Source organism: Pieris brassicae, chromosome 3 (assembly GCF_905147105.1).
Source record: "Pieris brassicae chromosome 3, ilPieBrab1.1, whole genome shotgun sequence".
NCBI classification, from domain to species: domain Eukaryota; kingdom Metazoa; phylum Arthropoda; class Insecta; order Lepidoptera; family Pieridae; genus Pieris; species Pieris brassicae.
In genome coordinates this window covers 12682873-12698068 of record NC_059667.1, presented here as the reverse complement: position 1 = coordinate 12698068, position 15196 = coordinate 12682873, and the positions used below count along the sequence as shown (strand labels likewise).

Sequence of the window (15196 nt, the reverse complement as noted above, 5' to 3'; positions counted from 1 at the left end):
ACAACTTTATTTCAATCATATGACCCACAACATCAGGCGTGTTTAAAAATATAATATTACAAGTTTACACCTACACAACAATAATATTTGAACATAGAAATTACTAATTCAATAAACGCAACATTAAAACTCAATTTAATTAAGAGCTTGTAGAAACATATAAAACTAGAAATCTGAGTTCGCGCATTCACGCCTAGGGTCCAATATAATTGTCTGTCTATATTAACACTTACAATAACGAAAAACGCTAAACCAGAAAAACTAATATTTGCAGACAATGACGCTGATTGACCTACTCCTTTGTATAACTATTATAAAAAAATTCAGAGACTTTATAATGTACATATATATATATATATATATAGTATTTACAATTTTCTTAACCAACATAGAAATATTTAAAAAAGTTAAAATTATTAAAAAGAAAATTAAAACAAATTCAAAAAATTTGGCTCCTGAGACAGTGTACCTTTAATGCTGGCAGCATTTTCTCGCTTTCTTGCGATACTTTTTCGTTGAACGAGGAAAGCACTAGCTGCTCACCGGTACTACCTACCAGGCGCCAATTAAATCTTTAATCAGCGCCTGTGCACAGGCGTTGACATAATTTAGAAATGAATTAAAGGCGTGAATGGACTACTTAATAATTTCAACTGTTGATTGTACTTTATGAATGAGCAATGTGCCTTGACGTCATCGTAGAGATTTAGTACTATGTGAAATTATTATATTTCATGAATCATTTTATCTGTCTAATAGTCAAGCCATTCGTATAAATTGTTATATACATAGCATAACCTTGACATGACTCCGCCACACGTTATAATCGCCAAGTTTTTTGTTTTACACAATCTTAAAAAATAAAAACAAAGATTTGTCCGCTATCAGCAGTAGGCAGGGTGAAATAGGAGCACGCACTTACATTCTCGTGGGAACAACACGCAAATACATAGTCGAAATAACTAACATCACCGCATACACGTATTCAAGTCGACCAGTCACCACAAGTAGCACCCGTTCACGAGTATGACGCATGGCCAGCCACCGGTATATATATCAGTACTTAAACCTACAGCAGAGCTAGACAGAAAGAAATGAAAGAAAAAACTTTATTACACATATTAAGAAAGGTTGTTTAGTTAAAAGAGAAAGTGCCCCTCACTAGGAGTCCTGCGGGGGCATCTAATCTCTTCCATTTGGTATATTAATGGTACTTAACGTAAAAATTTCTTCATTACACTTACAATTTTGTAAATAAACTACTTTTTCACATGAAAATTACATTCCGTTTCAGTATTTGACAGGTTCTGAAGATGTGGCTTAAGGTTGTTAGTGAATGTATAAGGTTTTGAATTGTTTTTGAGGTTTAGAATGAAATATAGTGATTTATTCTTCTTGTTATGTAAAATCTATTAAACAGTTTATAGTTACAATTTTTTTGTGTAAGTTTATTAAATTTTGATCAGTCGTTATTCACAGGAAAAACATTGTTCGGCGAAACAAAGACATAGATAAGTATATCAACAAAGCAATAATTTGAAAGGCATATCAGTTTTATCAATGATTATATTATCAATAATTACCAGTATTCAATCGTACGTCATCTCTGCTGTGATTGTTTGTGATATTTCAAAATTGAAAATTTAGTTATATCAAAATTACTGAAATTATCGTGGTAATACTTTTCATAATTTTAGTAAAAACGGTGAGTGGGAATATATTTAAAAATACCTATATATAAAACTGTTATTTGTATTAATTTTATAAATCACATGCGTCATTGCTTTAATTTTTTGAGACTATGATATTTTTTATATTAATCAGAACTGGTTATATAAATAATATTTTTTATAATATTCCAGCGGGCACTACGAATACTGCAACGATATTTTTTTTTACTTTTTTATTTCTATGATTTTTCAATCCAATGCAAATTACAAAACAAATCTGCGGGATTATGCATCGATTTACTACTAATATTTATTGAAAGAAACATAAACAATTATAGACACAAAAATGCAAATAAGTGATACAAAAAAGTTAATAAGTGTACAGTACGAGTAAAACAATGTATATTTTAACTGTACACTTAACTTAACTTGTATTCCTTATATTGGATACAAGGAATGGTTTCGCGATCACAGCGCTCAGTAATTTACACGATATTTTTCGTTATCTAAAAAATCATAACATTCGTCACATTATTTGATCGTCAGCGTCTGCGATCTTAGGAAAGAGACAACCTATTATCAATTCGATAATGTATTTGGCGCAGTTTATATATACATAATCGATATATGTATATAAAAGAAAGTCGTGTTAGATACACTATTTATAACTCAAAAACGATTTAACCGACTTGGCTGATAATTGGTGGGGAGATAGCTTAGAACCAGGAGACGGACATAGAATAGCTATTTTTATATTGTTTCCGTTGGACGTGACGTAAAATGTTCTATTAGCTTATCGTGCCGATATTATTATTAACAATGCCACAACCAAGACGATCGAATCTTTCCCAACAATGTCGTAATGCAATAAATGAGTGGACAGTTTAGACACAGACACAAGGTGGATAGATGTTTTTTGTTTTTTTTTTTAATTTTTGTTGCATGCTATAAGTATGTAACGTTACTTACTTTATACATAAGTATTATATGCTAGAATATTACAGACTAATGAAAATCATCACCATAGGATATATGCTTTCGTCGCAACAATTTCTCCACAATTGTTATGGACATCTCGAATCCTTGTACACATATCTTAATTACAGAATACTTCATGTTATATTTTTACAGAATTATCTATACATTTAATTACATACAGGAATATGACGTACTAACATATACAATGAATCCAAAGGTTGAAGATACACAATCAAACTATGAAGATGCTGAAAATCTCAATTATTCGTATGACGGTATAAAACGTACGTATTTAAAGTATCTAATAGAATTATCAAATATTGTAGTGGTAAGTTCGTTATAATATAAATTTCTTAGCATAAACATCCAAGTCATAAATAGCACGAATAAATTATTATATCGTTACAAGCTGATCCGGCAAACGTCATTTTGCCATATATATTATTTATAGCAAAACTTTTTTTTTTGTTTAAAAAATATAACTATCTACTACAATAAAAATAGGGGTTGATCTTAGAGGGGTGACAATTAAAAATTGTATGTATTTTTGTATGATGTAATATAAAAAAATTGTTTAAAAAATTAAATTTGTGGTGGACACCCCTTATCACTTAGGGGTTTGAAAAATAGATAGTAGCCGATTCTCAGACTTACTGAATATGCATAAAAAATTCATAAGAATCGGTCGAGCTGTTTCAGAGGAGTATGGAACGAATATTGTGACACGAGAATTTTATAAATATAGAGATAGAATTCTATATATGTAAATATTGGCTAAACTAATAGGCATAACAGTAATATCTCGCTGTGTAGGCTATATTTTATGCTTTATAAATATTTAAATAGGGGCTGGTTTTACTATTTACTTAATGAGAGTTTGTGTGGCCTAGATAGATTTAATATTAAATGATTATGTTATACGTTCTGAACTACCTACATTCTTTTAAAGGGAATCTGTTACTTTACTTACTTGACCTTTAGTTCTATAATCCCTAGATGGGGCAGAGGGCGCCTCAGTGGGTCTCCATTACATTCAGTCTTGAACCTCGTATTTCACCTTGCTCCAAGTATTGCGTCTCTTTGCCTCATCTGTAATTCCAATCAAGCGCCTGCTTGGGAAATGATTGGGATCCCTTGGGAGTGTTTGGCGTATTCATGGAATCCTTAAGACAGTATTGTTCGTAATTTAATATTTTTGTACACAAGACGTACATTTTACCCTTTCATTAAAGTATCCATTTGACAAGGACAAAATATGAAAGTTTATTGTCTCTTCAGCTAAAGTTTCCACCCACATATTGTTGCAGAGAAAAAGGTTTTCATTATATAGACGGAATTTATAACCTAGATGTTGCCGTGTAATATATTTAAAATAGTAAACATCTTACATTTTAAAAAGGATGTATACATACGATACGATCACAACTACTGTTACCGTTATACTTTTTTAAAAATAAAGTTAATACTTTCTTGAAACTGGTTGCTATAAGTTTAACTAAAGCAAAAGCCTTGTAGAGAACGATTGAGATGGCTTGTTACGTAAGTGGCATTGTGCTAGTTTTGTGATGCAATATTATAAATATAGAAAATAAAATTATTCATGGTTTACAACAAATTAATAGTAACAAACCTAAAAATTATTGGGATATTTGATACACGATGGAGTAAAAATATATTCTTATTAATGACGTCATTACATATGAGACAATTTTAAATATCACTCATTGTTATACAAAATTGTATCAACAAGACATAAATTGCTTAATTCAGGTCTGAAATTATATGGGAATCCTATAACAGCCTCATTTAAATAACTTCTGAGTGCGAATATAAACTTTAGCGTGGTCGTCAAAATATACAATTGCATATATTGGTAACATTGGAAGCGTTAGTTATATATTTAATGTTTTATTTAGGCACATTAAAAAATCCGAGCTTTTTTTCTTTTAGTAATTGTTAAACGATTTCTCGATTTATTTTGGTATGGGTTAAATAAACATTAAATAAAACAAATTAGCACATATTTGTGGTAACATTTACCACATAAACAAATTGGTTAATTTATTATTCAATAATGAACATCTAATTTGAAGGCGTTTCCCAAAGCTAAAAAGGAAGAAAACATTTCCGATAGCTTCACAATAAAATAAAACCAAAACTTAAAATAATAATTAGAAAAACATACCCATCAACACAGTTATATCCGAAATAATCCAAAATTATACATCGCATAAGATACAATTTATGTCTTAAAATCGCTTGATGTTTAGGTTTCAATAAACTTTAGTCAGAATAAACTTATTCAATATTATTATATATATATGAAAGCAAAGCGAGATGTGCAATTGATTCCCAGGGGGATATTCCCTGAGAAATAGGACCTCCGACTATTCAAAGTAAGAGTGTACTCCTTCCTCAAAGGCCCGCAACGCACCCTCTAAAAATGAGTATCCATGGGATGCGATGACTGCCTTTAATGGATGTCCCGTCACCTTTTAGTAATTATCTTAAATCATCAGAAAATACGTAAAAACCGAAACCTGATCGCAGCATCATTGTAGCTTAATTGGTGCGTCATTAGTCGAACATTTACAATTAGTTCTGTGTTCCGAACCAATACACTAATTTTTAATTTTCAATGTTAATTAAGACGTGGAATATTGATGCGTAAATATTCTTCATAATTTTTTTTTAATTTTTCAGAACTGAAATGGTACGAGCACGTAATACTTAACCGGCCCTTGCAGATCTTTGTTGCTCTTTTGATAACAGCTGTATTAGTTCCAGTAATATTGTACCAATTTCATTTCATACCCAGCGGAGGCTTCCAGCTTTCAGTAGGGTCATGTCTGGTACCACAAACATCAAGATTACCTTGTGGCCCCGGTAACGTATCAGAAGGAGAATGCCATGCACAATGTTGCTATGATGTCAAAACTGGTTTTTGCTTCCACCGACTACCGTCTAGATTCTCATACATTATGGATGTACCCTGGTCCCAATACCTTGTTCTACACCCACGGGTTTCTACAATACCTTACAACTCTAAAGCCAGCCTTAGAAACCTTCGACTTTCAATAAATGAACGGACAGCCACTCACCTAACTTTAGACTTCTATAACGGAAAGGAGCCCCTGAGAGCTGGACGAAGATTATACAACAAAACATATTCATACGTCGTCTCATCTCCCGAACTTAATATAGAGGTTAAGGGACCTCAAGGAACAATTTTTAACACAATCAGAGGACCCTTGATCGCGTCTGATGGCATTTGGGAACTGACGTTTCGATTAACAAACGCTACAATGTACGGTTTGGGTGAATTACCCCTATGCTCGGGCACAGAAAAGGTAATTTATAGCCACAATAACGACTTCAGTTCGATACCACTGATATTTGCAAGGTACAATGGGTCGTATCACGGACTATTATTGGACACGCCCGCCCCTACTGAGATTATGGTACGAGCCGAAAATGAAATAATAGTCAGAAGTTTAACGGGTACTGGACTAAAATTTAATTTGTTTGTGGGTCCAACGCCGAAGGATATTATGAACGATGCCATGAATTTAATCGGGTCTAATTGGAATCTTGAATATTGGATGTTGGGAGCCCATATTTGGTACGTAATACTATTTTGCAACTTTAGCGTTAATAACGGCGTACGTACTTAGAGTAGATCATTAAGTCTAAAAGGTTATTTTATTCTAACATTTGATCATGTTTTTTAATAGGATTACCACGGGTACTCTTTACCAAGAAAAAATCACACAGTGATCTTGTTTTCTAGGTCCTATAAATATACCATTACAAATCCTTTAATAAATTACTGAGTAAGACAATATGCTTCATTGTGAACATAAATATGAGCTCATTATTCATAATATGATTTAAAATGAACATTTTCCAATCAGTTAATTAATCTGAACCTAAGCTAGACCTTACTTTATAGCCAAGTCACGTTGAGAACGATGTGCGTTGCAATTATTAATGGAATCGAACAATTTTATAAATACAAGGAGGCAAATGGGCAAGAGAATCACCAGATGTTAAGTGATTTATGCCGCCTATGGACACTCTCAATACCAGAGGACTTGCGAATGCATTTCTCTAAAAATCCAGTTCTGCGTAACTACTTTCCATATCTAAAATCTATTTTTTTTTAAATCTGTAATCACGCAGGGTCAGGCAAATTTGTTATAGACTGGTTTATAAAAAGGGTAAAGAATATAACTTTCATATGTATAATACAAGCAACTGGCTATGTAAATAGTGTGTTATAAATATGAAGTTGTTGATAATATAATTACGTTTACGTTCAGGCTTTATGTACAAAGTAAAGTTAGTAAGTACCCGGGTGTAATCAACCCTGCTACTCCTGTGACCTCCACCCAAAGGGCCCCTATAATAATAGACATTGGAAAAAAATGTTTTAAATTCCGACTAGTAAATAACTTTTTTAGATTTTTTGCTGTTTTAAATTTTATGTGTCTGTTAAATACTAAAATAATCTACTGAAATACTCGTCTGAAAAAAATTGTTCCTTTATTTGGAAAACAATTTGTGTCCACTCCTTTGAGTTCCTTTGTTGCCAATACAATGAACCTACCTAATAGGACCCTGTACAATGAACAGATTGCGTGATATTTCATTTTATAGGCAAGGTGACAAAGGCTCTTTCATTCCCCACTCTTTGGATGCAACTGATACCTCGACGCCTTCTTGTGACTGTTTTAATGTTAGATGCCTCACAACCCTTACAAACACAGTATAATTACTTCTCTATATCACTTAACTTCCTCTAACGATAGTGGTTCCGATTTAAATATTGAGTTAGTCCCAACCTTGCGACATTAACGCTACAGATTCGTTGTAAGACGTAATTTTAGCACATTCAAATTCGTTTTACAAGTCCTTGTATATTTCAAAATTCACTAATTCCAGTGGGACATCAGATCAAGATCTTAACAATTATATCAATAAACTGACAGCAGCAAATATACCATTTGAAAGTCACTGTGGTCACAGACCAATTGTTCTGGGAAGCAATCGTTGTGAAGCTATGGAGATGAAAAACTTACAAGATGTTGATAGCGGTGCTAATTTGATACGGCAGGCTAGGAAGAGATTTGTGCCACATATTTCCCCGTATGTATGTACCTAAGACTTTTAGTGAGTATGTTGTCTAATGCTTCCAAGAATCACCAAGTGGCGCTTAAATATTAGATCCGGAGCAAGCAAACATGCAATACCAAACTGAATTATAACAATAGTTAAAATAAATACGCTATTATATATATGTATATTTTTTAATATACAACTTTTATTAATTTAATATTGGTGATAAGAATTTAATGTTTGTTTTTCGACATCAACCCTCTGTGGTGGCAATGTCAATAGTGATTGTACGTTGAAGCATCACCATGATTGAATATAGCGAAGCGCCACGTTCAGGGGCTACGACATTGCAAATGACAACGACACTCTATAAATGAAGACTCTATTCTGAAACATACTATTAATTTATTTCAGATTCGCTTCAATGAAGATACAACCACGTTAAAGACATCCGCTTGTACAATTTTACCCGAATTCGACTTATTCATGTACCACGATCCCTACACATTCGAAATATACAAAGGCGAAGTTGGTGGAGCAAAAGTAATGTATCCGGCGTACGATGTAGCTTCCAGCCATTTTCTTAAGAGATTATGGCCCTTCACGAAAAAATTCGACGGATTGATAATAGAAAATAATTGGCCCCTGGATCAATCTAATAAATCGGCTCAAGACCCTTCGCCGTATTTAGATTATTACAATGAGGTAATGAATTTTCTCTCGACGACTTTAATGCATGTAACTTGAGGATAATGTAACAATATAATAGTGAAATAATGTTTGGATTCGAGTTTTTCAATTTAATCGCTAGAAACATACAAGACGAACACTATTATCGCTATCGTCTTCGAGAAAATCTAAATCTGTTTCAAGAGAAAAACGTCGGCTTTCGATTATGAGTTTCCAATCTGTTGTAATAGTATTAATATCCGATAAATAATTTTATATAAATCAGCCTTATTGACGCAAAGGGGCCGTTCAAGTACTACGTAAGCAATATAGGGTCGAGGGTGGGGGGTTTAGTTTTCTTAATTGGTGAATACGACAACAGTAATTATTATTTACGTTTTTATACATATTACCCACACATTATCTATACTTGAAAACGAAATGTATTCGAGGATTCCTACAAAAAATTAATACGTTTATGTACTATTATTTTTGAGAGCTTTGCTTACTTTTTTTCACAAGAGGGGGGAGGTATAAATTGACGAGACGAAAAGTAAGTACATTACTTGTGACCGTATCTGAATGGCCGAAGTAACAGTTTAACATAAAGTTAGTTTAATTATGAACCACATACATTTGTTTTACACGTAGGTATACTAAATATCGGTTTTAGTTATCATCATCATATCATACGTCAAAAAAATATTCAACAGTTCTACCAGGTCGTAGTAGGCTAGAGTCTAGTCACTTGACAAACTGGTAAGAATTTTACCGCCACTCTTTTTTTAAGCTGCGACTACTAGACCATAATAATTAAAGACAACATTAAATCTATACTTGATTAAAATATATTTAAGTCCTTATGCAGCCCTTTACAATAGATGATTTGCAGAGTCTTCTTCCATAATTTCCTTTTAGGTAGCAACCTTGAAATTACTCGATAAGCGCATTATATGTCCTACATGCATGCAATGATAAGACGGATTTTGTTAGACCTAGCCTAGAACGTAGCAACAACATAATTTATATTCAAGTATTATGGAACAATTTGTATAGATTTTAAATTAGTAAAGAGAAAGCTAACATTTTGGATTAGAAGTAATTTGCGGGAATTCACAAGTAATTTCGAAAGTCTGATTGCGTAATTCCACATTGGAGCTTTGGCAGGGCCGGATTTAGAGGTCTGGAGGTTTCGGGGCAACAAAGGAGTGGAGGACTCCTGGCCCCAAATTATTAACCAAATAAAATAAAATAAAAATTTCAGTCGACTTTTTCAATCAATAATTTATTTTGAAACCAAGTAGATTTTTTACTAAATACTAAAAATCTTTGTTAAATAACAAACATAAAAATATAAATACAGATAAATGATTTCTGTAAATTTTTAAGAACTATATAATCATGTTTGTACAAAGATAATGTTAAAACACCGAAAAAAAACATTTTTTTTCTTTCGAAGTCTCTATTATAGATTATCTCTTTTGTGATTTTCCCAGGGTACAGCCCTGGGGTTCCGGCCACACTTCCCTAAATCTGGCCCTGCCCTTTGATAGAGCTTCACATATTTTTTTACTTTGTCTCTCGTAGTTCAGCGCTCTATATGTTAGGCCTAAAGTGCTCTTGACCGGTTTTTGGAACAAACAATCGGTATGTAGGTCACATATAAAATCGTCCCATACAATTTAATAATTAATTTTTGCACAACTATGTATTTATATAAACTAAATGAGTCAAAATGCCCCGTTTTACTAAAGTACAAACTTGTCTCTTCTTATCACTGCGGAAACACAGATTGATAGAAAGAAACAAAAGAGTACTTTAGTCAAACGCATTAGTAGATAAATAAACCATGATAAAATTATATGAATTACAATTCTTTGAATTTTGGGATTTTATATTAACAGAGATGAAAGTTTGATTTTAATATTAGGGCTAATTTTTATTTTTTTCAGAATTTTAAAGCAGCTCTGACTAATACACCTACATGGAATATGACTTTATTAGACAAAACAAAATATTTTTTCAAGCATAATACATATGGAGAAGAGTCTGTCAAAGCAATTATGAATATGACTGGAGGAGGCATTGTTCCCGCTGTTAGTAGTCATTGGATGAACGGAAATGTGATGATAAATAGACAGAACATTGAGGCGTTGTGGTTAAATCTCCATAGAGAACTAATTCAAGCAGCCCTAGGAGGTATATCAGGTCATTGGCTGTGGTCAACCCCAATTTGTGGAGATACCAATTTTTTCCCCGAAAACCAGACTGATCTTTGTGCCAAATGGTACATGGCTTCTACATATTTTCCACTAGTTAGAATAGATGCAAACACGCCAGCCCGCGATCCTACAGCCTTCAATGGAAACTACAGAAATTACATGTTAACATCGTTGAATAGACGTCTAGCGTTTATACCATACTTCTATACTGTCCTTCAACAAGGACCGCTACTACGACCAATGTTTTACCAATACCCACAAGCAGATTATTTTGAGAGAACCAATTCACAGTTCTCTGTAGGAGATGACTTATTAATTGTTCCGAATCTTCATGTAATGCAAAGTTACGTACATGTAACCATGCCTCCGGGAACTTGGTATGAGATATGGGGGGGAGAAAGAGTAAATGTAACAGAAGGAAAAATTGCGACAATGCCTACCTTGGAGTCGGATTTCTTGACTCTCATACGCGGAGGATCGATTATAGCACTGCAAAATGTGAGTAGTCAGAAAAATTACATTATTAAAGAATTGTCAATTTCCTTACAGTTAATAGGCATAAACTCTTTCGTTGTGTGTTTATATCTTCGTCCGTTTTAATGAGAGTTTTTCAAACATAAGTGATAAACTAAGACAACAGAGAGAACTATATATCCTAGGACATATAGTGAAATGGACGACGACGAAAATCTTTTTTATTTATTCGAATAAAAAATGATATCGTGGTAGCTTCGTGGTAGTGGAGCTTCGCAAATGACGAATTATTGAATACATTTAAGTATCATCCAACCGTTTATATTGGGGCAACTTTTAAAGATGCTGTCGCGTAATTTTTCTAGAAAGTATTACATGATTTTGTGGTTCACCTTTACCGCAGCTTACGCCTACACCATTTTTACTTAGCATTAGTTAAATACATTCCTTACGACGTGAGCCTATTTATGTATAAACCTACATAATACTATATGATATTTTTTTATTTCTTTTTCAAAATAATTTAAATAAAGGACCTGAAATGTTCGAATTGAGAATTTTTTTTGTCACATCTTAAGAAATCGAGAGTTTTGATCTGATTTTCACACATAAGTGATTTTCCTCACCTACGCATATAACTTGGTCCTTTACAAAAATTAATCCAATATATAAAGTTATTAGATTTTGTAAGGACGACAATTCATTTTTATCGTTTTATTCTCATATTTATTTATCACCTAACGTATTTTAACTCGCACAAATAAATCACGAAACAGTTACAGAAATCTAAGGCCCAGACCTAAAAAGATTGTCGCACCACTGGATCTCATTTATTTATATTTGCCTGACATTTCTACAACTCAACGTACCTGTTATCACAGCGAGAATCTGCTGCCAGCATTATGGCTTTTAAATAACTGAATTTAGGCCGTAAAAATGCAATAATAAAAAATAATCCAGTTAATTTCGAAATGTATCTAATAGCCGATTGAAAAATTTCAGGAAATACACGGAACGGCTGAAAACACAAGAAAGAATTCCTTATTTTCGATTGTCATTGCGTTACAATGTTTCAATACGACCAGCTGCTCAGCCTCAGGGGAAGTGTACTTTTTGCCAGGACTTACTCTTAAATTTCGTGCTACTCATGAGAAATTGTACGTGACCGCAGAGGGTGATGATTTTTCAACCATGTGTAATTTCCCAAATAACGATATTATGGAAGACGCCGGAGATATTAAAATTTTCGGCTTGGACCCACAGTTTAATAATTATGACACATATAGGCACTTCGAAGAATACGTCATGTTTTGTGACTTGGAGGCACAGGATGTCATCGAAGTGAATTTGATTTAATTTCTTTAATATAAGGCATAGAAAGCATTAATAATAGTAATACTGCGATTTAACAATTCCCGTTCTAAGCTATTTCCTTATGTTGAATTTAGATTTTCGTGTAAACGAAACAACTGCTGTGTGATGTTGCTGCCAAGGAACCAACTTTGCTTTTATATTTACTTAAATAAAGAATTCTTGTTCTCAATGTCGAACTGGTTTTGTATAATATATTTATAGTTTTTAATTAAATCTAAAATAACAGTATACATAAATAATTAATCTGTCCCTTAACTGCAAGTTATCATAATAATAGTCATATTTAAATTCCGTAATACATTACATTAGCCATATCACTGTAATATTGACTTATGATGAAATCCCACTGTTTGTTTAGTTATTTAAGCGTGATTTGGTTACAAACAATGTACTTGTATTATAATTGAGATACTAACCGACCTAACCCCTGCTTGAACTTTGATAAATCAGTACAAATATGAAAACAAATCATTTTGCTATCGCTTTAAGAGAACAGTGTTGTGTAGTATCCACTTGCATCAGTCACGCTCATGAAATCGACTGGAGATAACCACTCCATCGCAGAATATACGAACGATAAAGAATTAAGTAAGAAACCAAGAATGCCCAATATCAAAGTATTCACGGGAAGTTCTCATCCAGATATTGCAAAGAAAATAGTCTCAAGACTGGGGTTAGACCTGGGCCGAGCCACGACTAAACAATTCTCTAATCGAGAAACAAGCGTTGAAATCCATGAATCCGTCCGTGGTGAAGACGTCTACATTGTGCAAAGTGGATGTGGTGATATCAACGACAACCTAATGGAGCTGCTGATTATGATAAACGCTTGCAAAATCGCGGCAGCCTCCCGCGTCACCGCTGTGATCCCAAGTTTCCCCTATTCGCGACAGGATAAAAAAGAAAAAAGCCGTGCCCCAATTACTGCTAAGCTGCTAGCTAATCTCATATCGGTATCTGGAGCTGATCACGTCATAACAATCGATCTTCACTCATCTCAGATTCAAGGCTTCTTCAATATCCCCGTCGATAATCTTTACGCTGAACCAGCGATAACGAAATGGATACAAGACAATATTTCTGAATGGAGAACCAGTGTTATGGTTTCACCTGATGCAGGAGGTGTGAAAAGGATGACTGCCATTGCCGACAGGTTGGATATCGATTTCGCGATCATCCACAAAGAAAGGCAACGATCCAACATCGAAGATTCAACAGTTTTAGTTGGTGACGTGAGCAATAGAACCGCTATCATGGTTGATGATTTAGCAGACACGTGTGATACTATCGTTAAAGGTGCCCAAAAGCTACGCGAAGCTGGAGCTGACAAAATATATGCAATTCTAACCCACGGAGTCCTCGCTGGGGACGCTATTGATAAGATAAATAACTCCTGCTTAGAGGCTTTGGTTGTTACCAATACCATTCCTCAAGACAAACACATGAAACTGTGCCCGAAATTGCAAACTATGGATATCTCCGTGATGCTGGCTGAAGCAATACGACGAACGCACTATGCTGAATCCGTTTCCTACCTTTTCACAAACGTTCCATACTAATAAGACAGTACTTTATATAAAACATGTTATCACAAGGATGTATTTAATAATGCATTTTACCGTGATAATTATAACAAACTACGGCTTAACTCGATAAACTGTCTACACTTTTATATCTTGATCCGTGAACAACAAAAAGAGATAAACTGTTCAAACGTCAAAAATAAATTATAGAACCTTTTATTGTTACTTGCTGTTATGGAAATAAAATAGTTGTATTTTTAAATTAGTTATAAATTATTTAATGGCATATTTTTCATTGAACATTTTTATCTTATTTATATAAGAACTTATAATCTATATATATTAAATCTAAATTTACATTAAAAGTAAAAAGAAATAGTAACACTGTTTAAGTGTACCTATATAATAACATACCGTACAAATAATTAAAAAATCTTGATAAGGCATAATTACCTACTTTAGAAATAAATTTATATTAAAACTTATAAAAAACAAGTAATAGGTATAGTTGACCTGTATAAATAAATAGGACTCGGCAAAACAGTTTATCAACTTACAACAGAGGCTGGAGAATAATCTATAAAATAGTCTTCCAGTACTTTAAACATAAGGATAATCTGCTTTTATTATGACATTAATTAGTTGGCTCTATATAACTTTTATTTGCCTATCAAATCATGTTTGGTAATATCAATCTGTAGCTACGATACGGCATACCATAATAAATGTGTGTATATATATGAAATTCTTATCTCTATTTTAGTTTTTGTCTTTTGCTGGTAGTTTTTTTATTAATAGAATCTCGCTGTTGGCTTAAGGGCCTTTACAGCTTAGCTCGGACTGTTTTGGCAAGCGTAGCTCGGGCTGTAGTAGAAGTACGGTCCCCGGTGAAGGGGGTCCTTTACCCTAATTTGTATAAAAAGAAGTCTACCGTACATGAGCAATTTTTCCCCTTCCCGACAAAAAGGGCTCGTAGGAGGCCCCGACACATACTAACGGATCCGGATGATCCAATTACCGTAGCAAACGATAAATTAAAAGCCGCCCGCGCGGCCAATAATAATAAAAATAAAAATACACAGATTAGGGTAAAAAACCGCCTTCACCGGGGAAGGCGAGGACCTTTACTTCGCACTTCGCTCACTCCAGTGAGCTTCCGTCCTGCCCT

At 33.6% G+C, this 15196-nt stretch overlaps 2 protein-coding genes across 6 annotated transcripts; both read left to right on the top strand.

Moving 5' to 3' along the window:
- The first annotated feature begins 1599 nt into the window (after nucleotides 1-1599).
- LOC123706945 (probable maltase-glucoamylase 2) lies at nucleotides 1600-12677 on the top strand. Of its 5 annotated transcripts, none has more exons than XM_045656601.1 (7): nucleotides 1600-1705; nucleotides 2802-2932; nucleotides 5352-6270; nucleotides 7593-7800; nucleotides 8181-8471; nucleotides 10388-11155; nucleotides 12134-12677. In XM_045656601.1, the coding sequence occupies exons 2-7, from the start codon at nucleotides 2854-2856 to the stop codon at nucleotides 12485-12487; spliced, it is 2619 nt and encodes an 872-aa protein (XP_045512557.1). In that variant the 5' UTR covers nucleotides 1600-1705; nucleotides 2802-2853; the 3' UTR covers nucleotides 12488-12677. The 5 variants fall into 5 exon arrangements, with proteins under 5 accessions (XP_045512557.1, XP_045512558.1, XP_045512560.1 ...); XM_045656602.1 differs by having other exon boundaries at nucleotides 1609-1705; nucleotides 2830-2932; XM_045656600.1 differs by lacking the exon at nucleotides 1600-1705 and adding an exon at nucleotides 2549-2571 and having other exon boundaries at nucleotides 2830-2932.
- Nucleotides 12678-12954: 277 nt separating this feature from the next.
- LOC123706946 (ribose-phosphate pyrophosphokinase 1-like) lies at nucleotides 12955-14304 on the top strand. The gene has a single exon (XM_045656605.1). The coding sequence runs from the start codon at nucleotides 13036-13038 to the stop codon at nucleotides 14062-14064; it is 1029 nt and encodes a 342-aa protein (XP_045512561.1). The 5' UTR covers nucleotides 12955-13035; the 3' UTR covers nucleotides 14065-14304.
- Nucleotides 14305-15196: the final 892 nt, after the last annotated feature.

What these genes read in the sequence shown, in the direction of transcription:
- LOC123706945 (XM_045656601.1), top strand. Translation starts at nt 2,854, where the DNA reads ATGAATCCAAAGGTTGAAGATACACAATCAAACTATGAAGATGCTGAA. An exon ending in TTCGTATGACGGTATAAAAC is followed by an intron (nt 2,933 to 5,351) that starts GTACGTATTTAA and finishes TTAATTTTTCAG; the next exon opens with AACTGAAATGGTACGAGCAC. An exon ending in ATTTAGATTATTACAATGAG is followed by an intron (nt 8,472 to 10,387) that starts GTAATGAATTTT and finishes TATTTTTTTCAG; the next exon opens with AATTTTAAAGCAGCTCTGAC.
- LOC123706946 (XM_045656605.1), top strand. Translation starts at nt 13,036, where the DNA reads ATGAAATCGACTGGAGATAACCACTCCATCGCAGAATATACGAACGAT.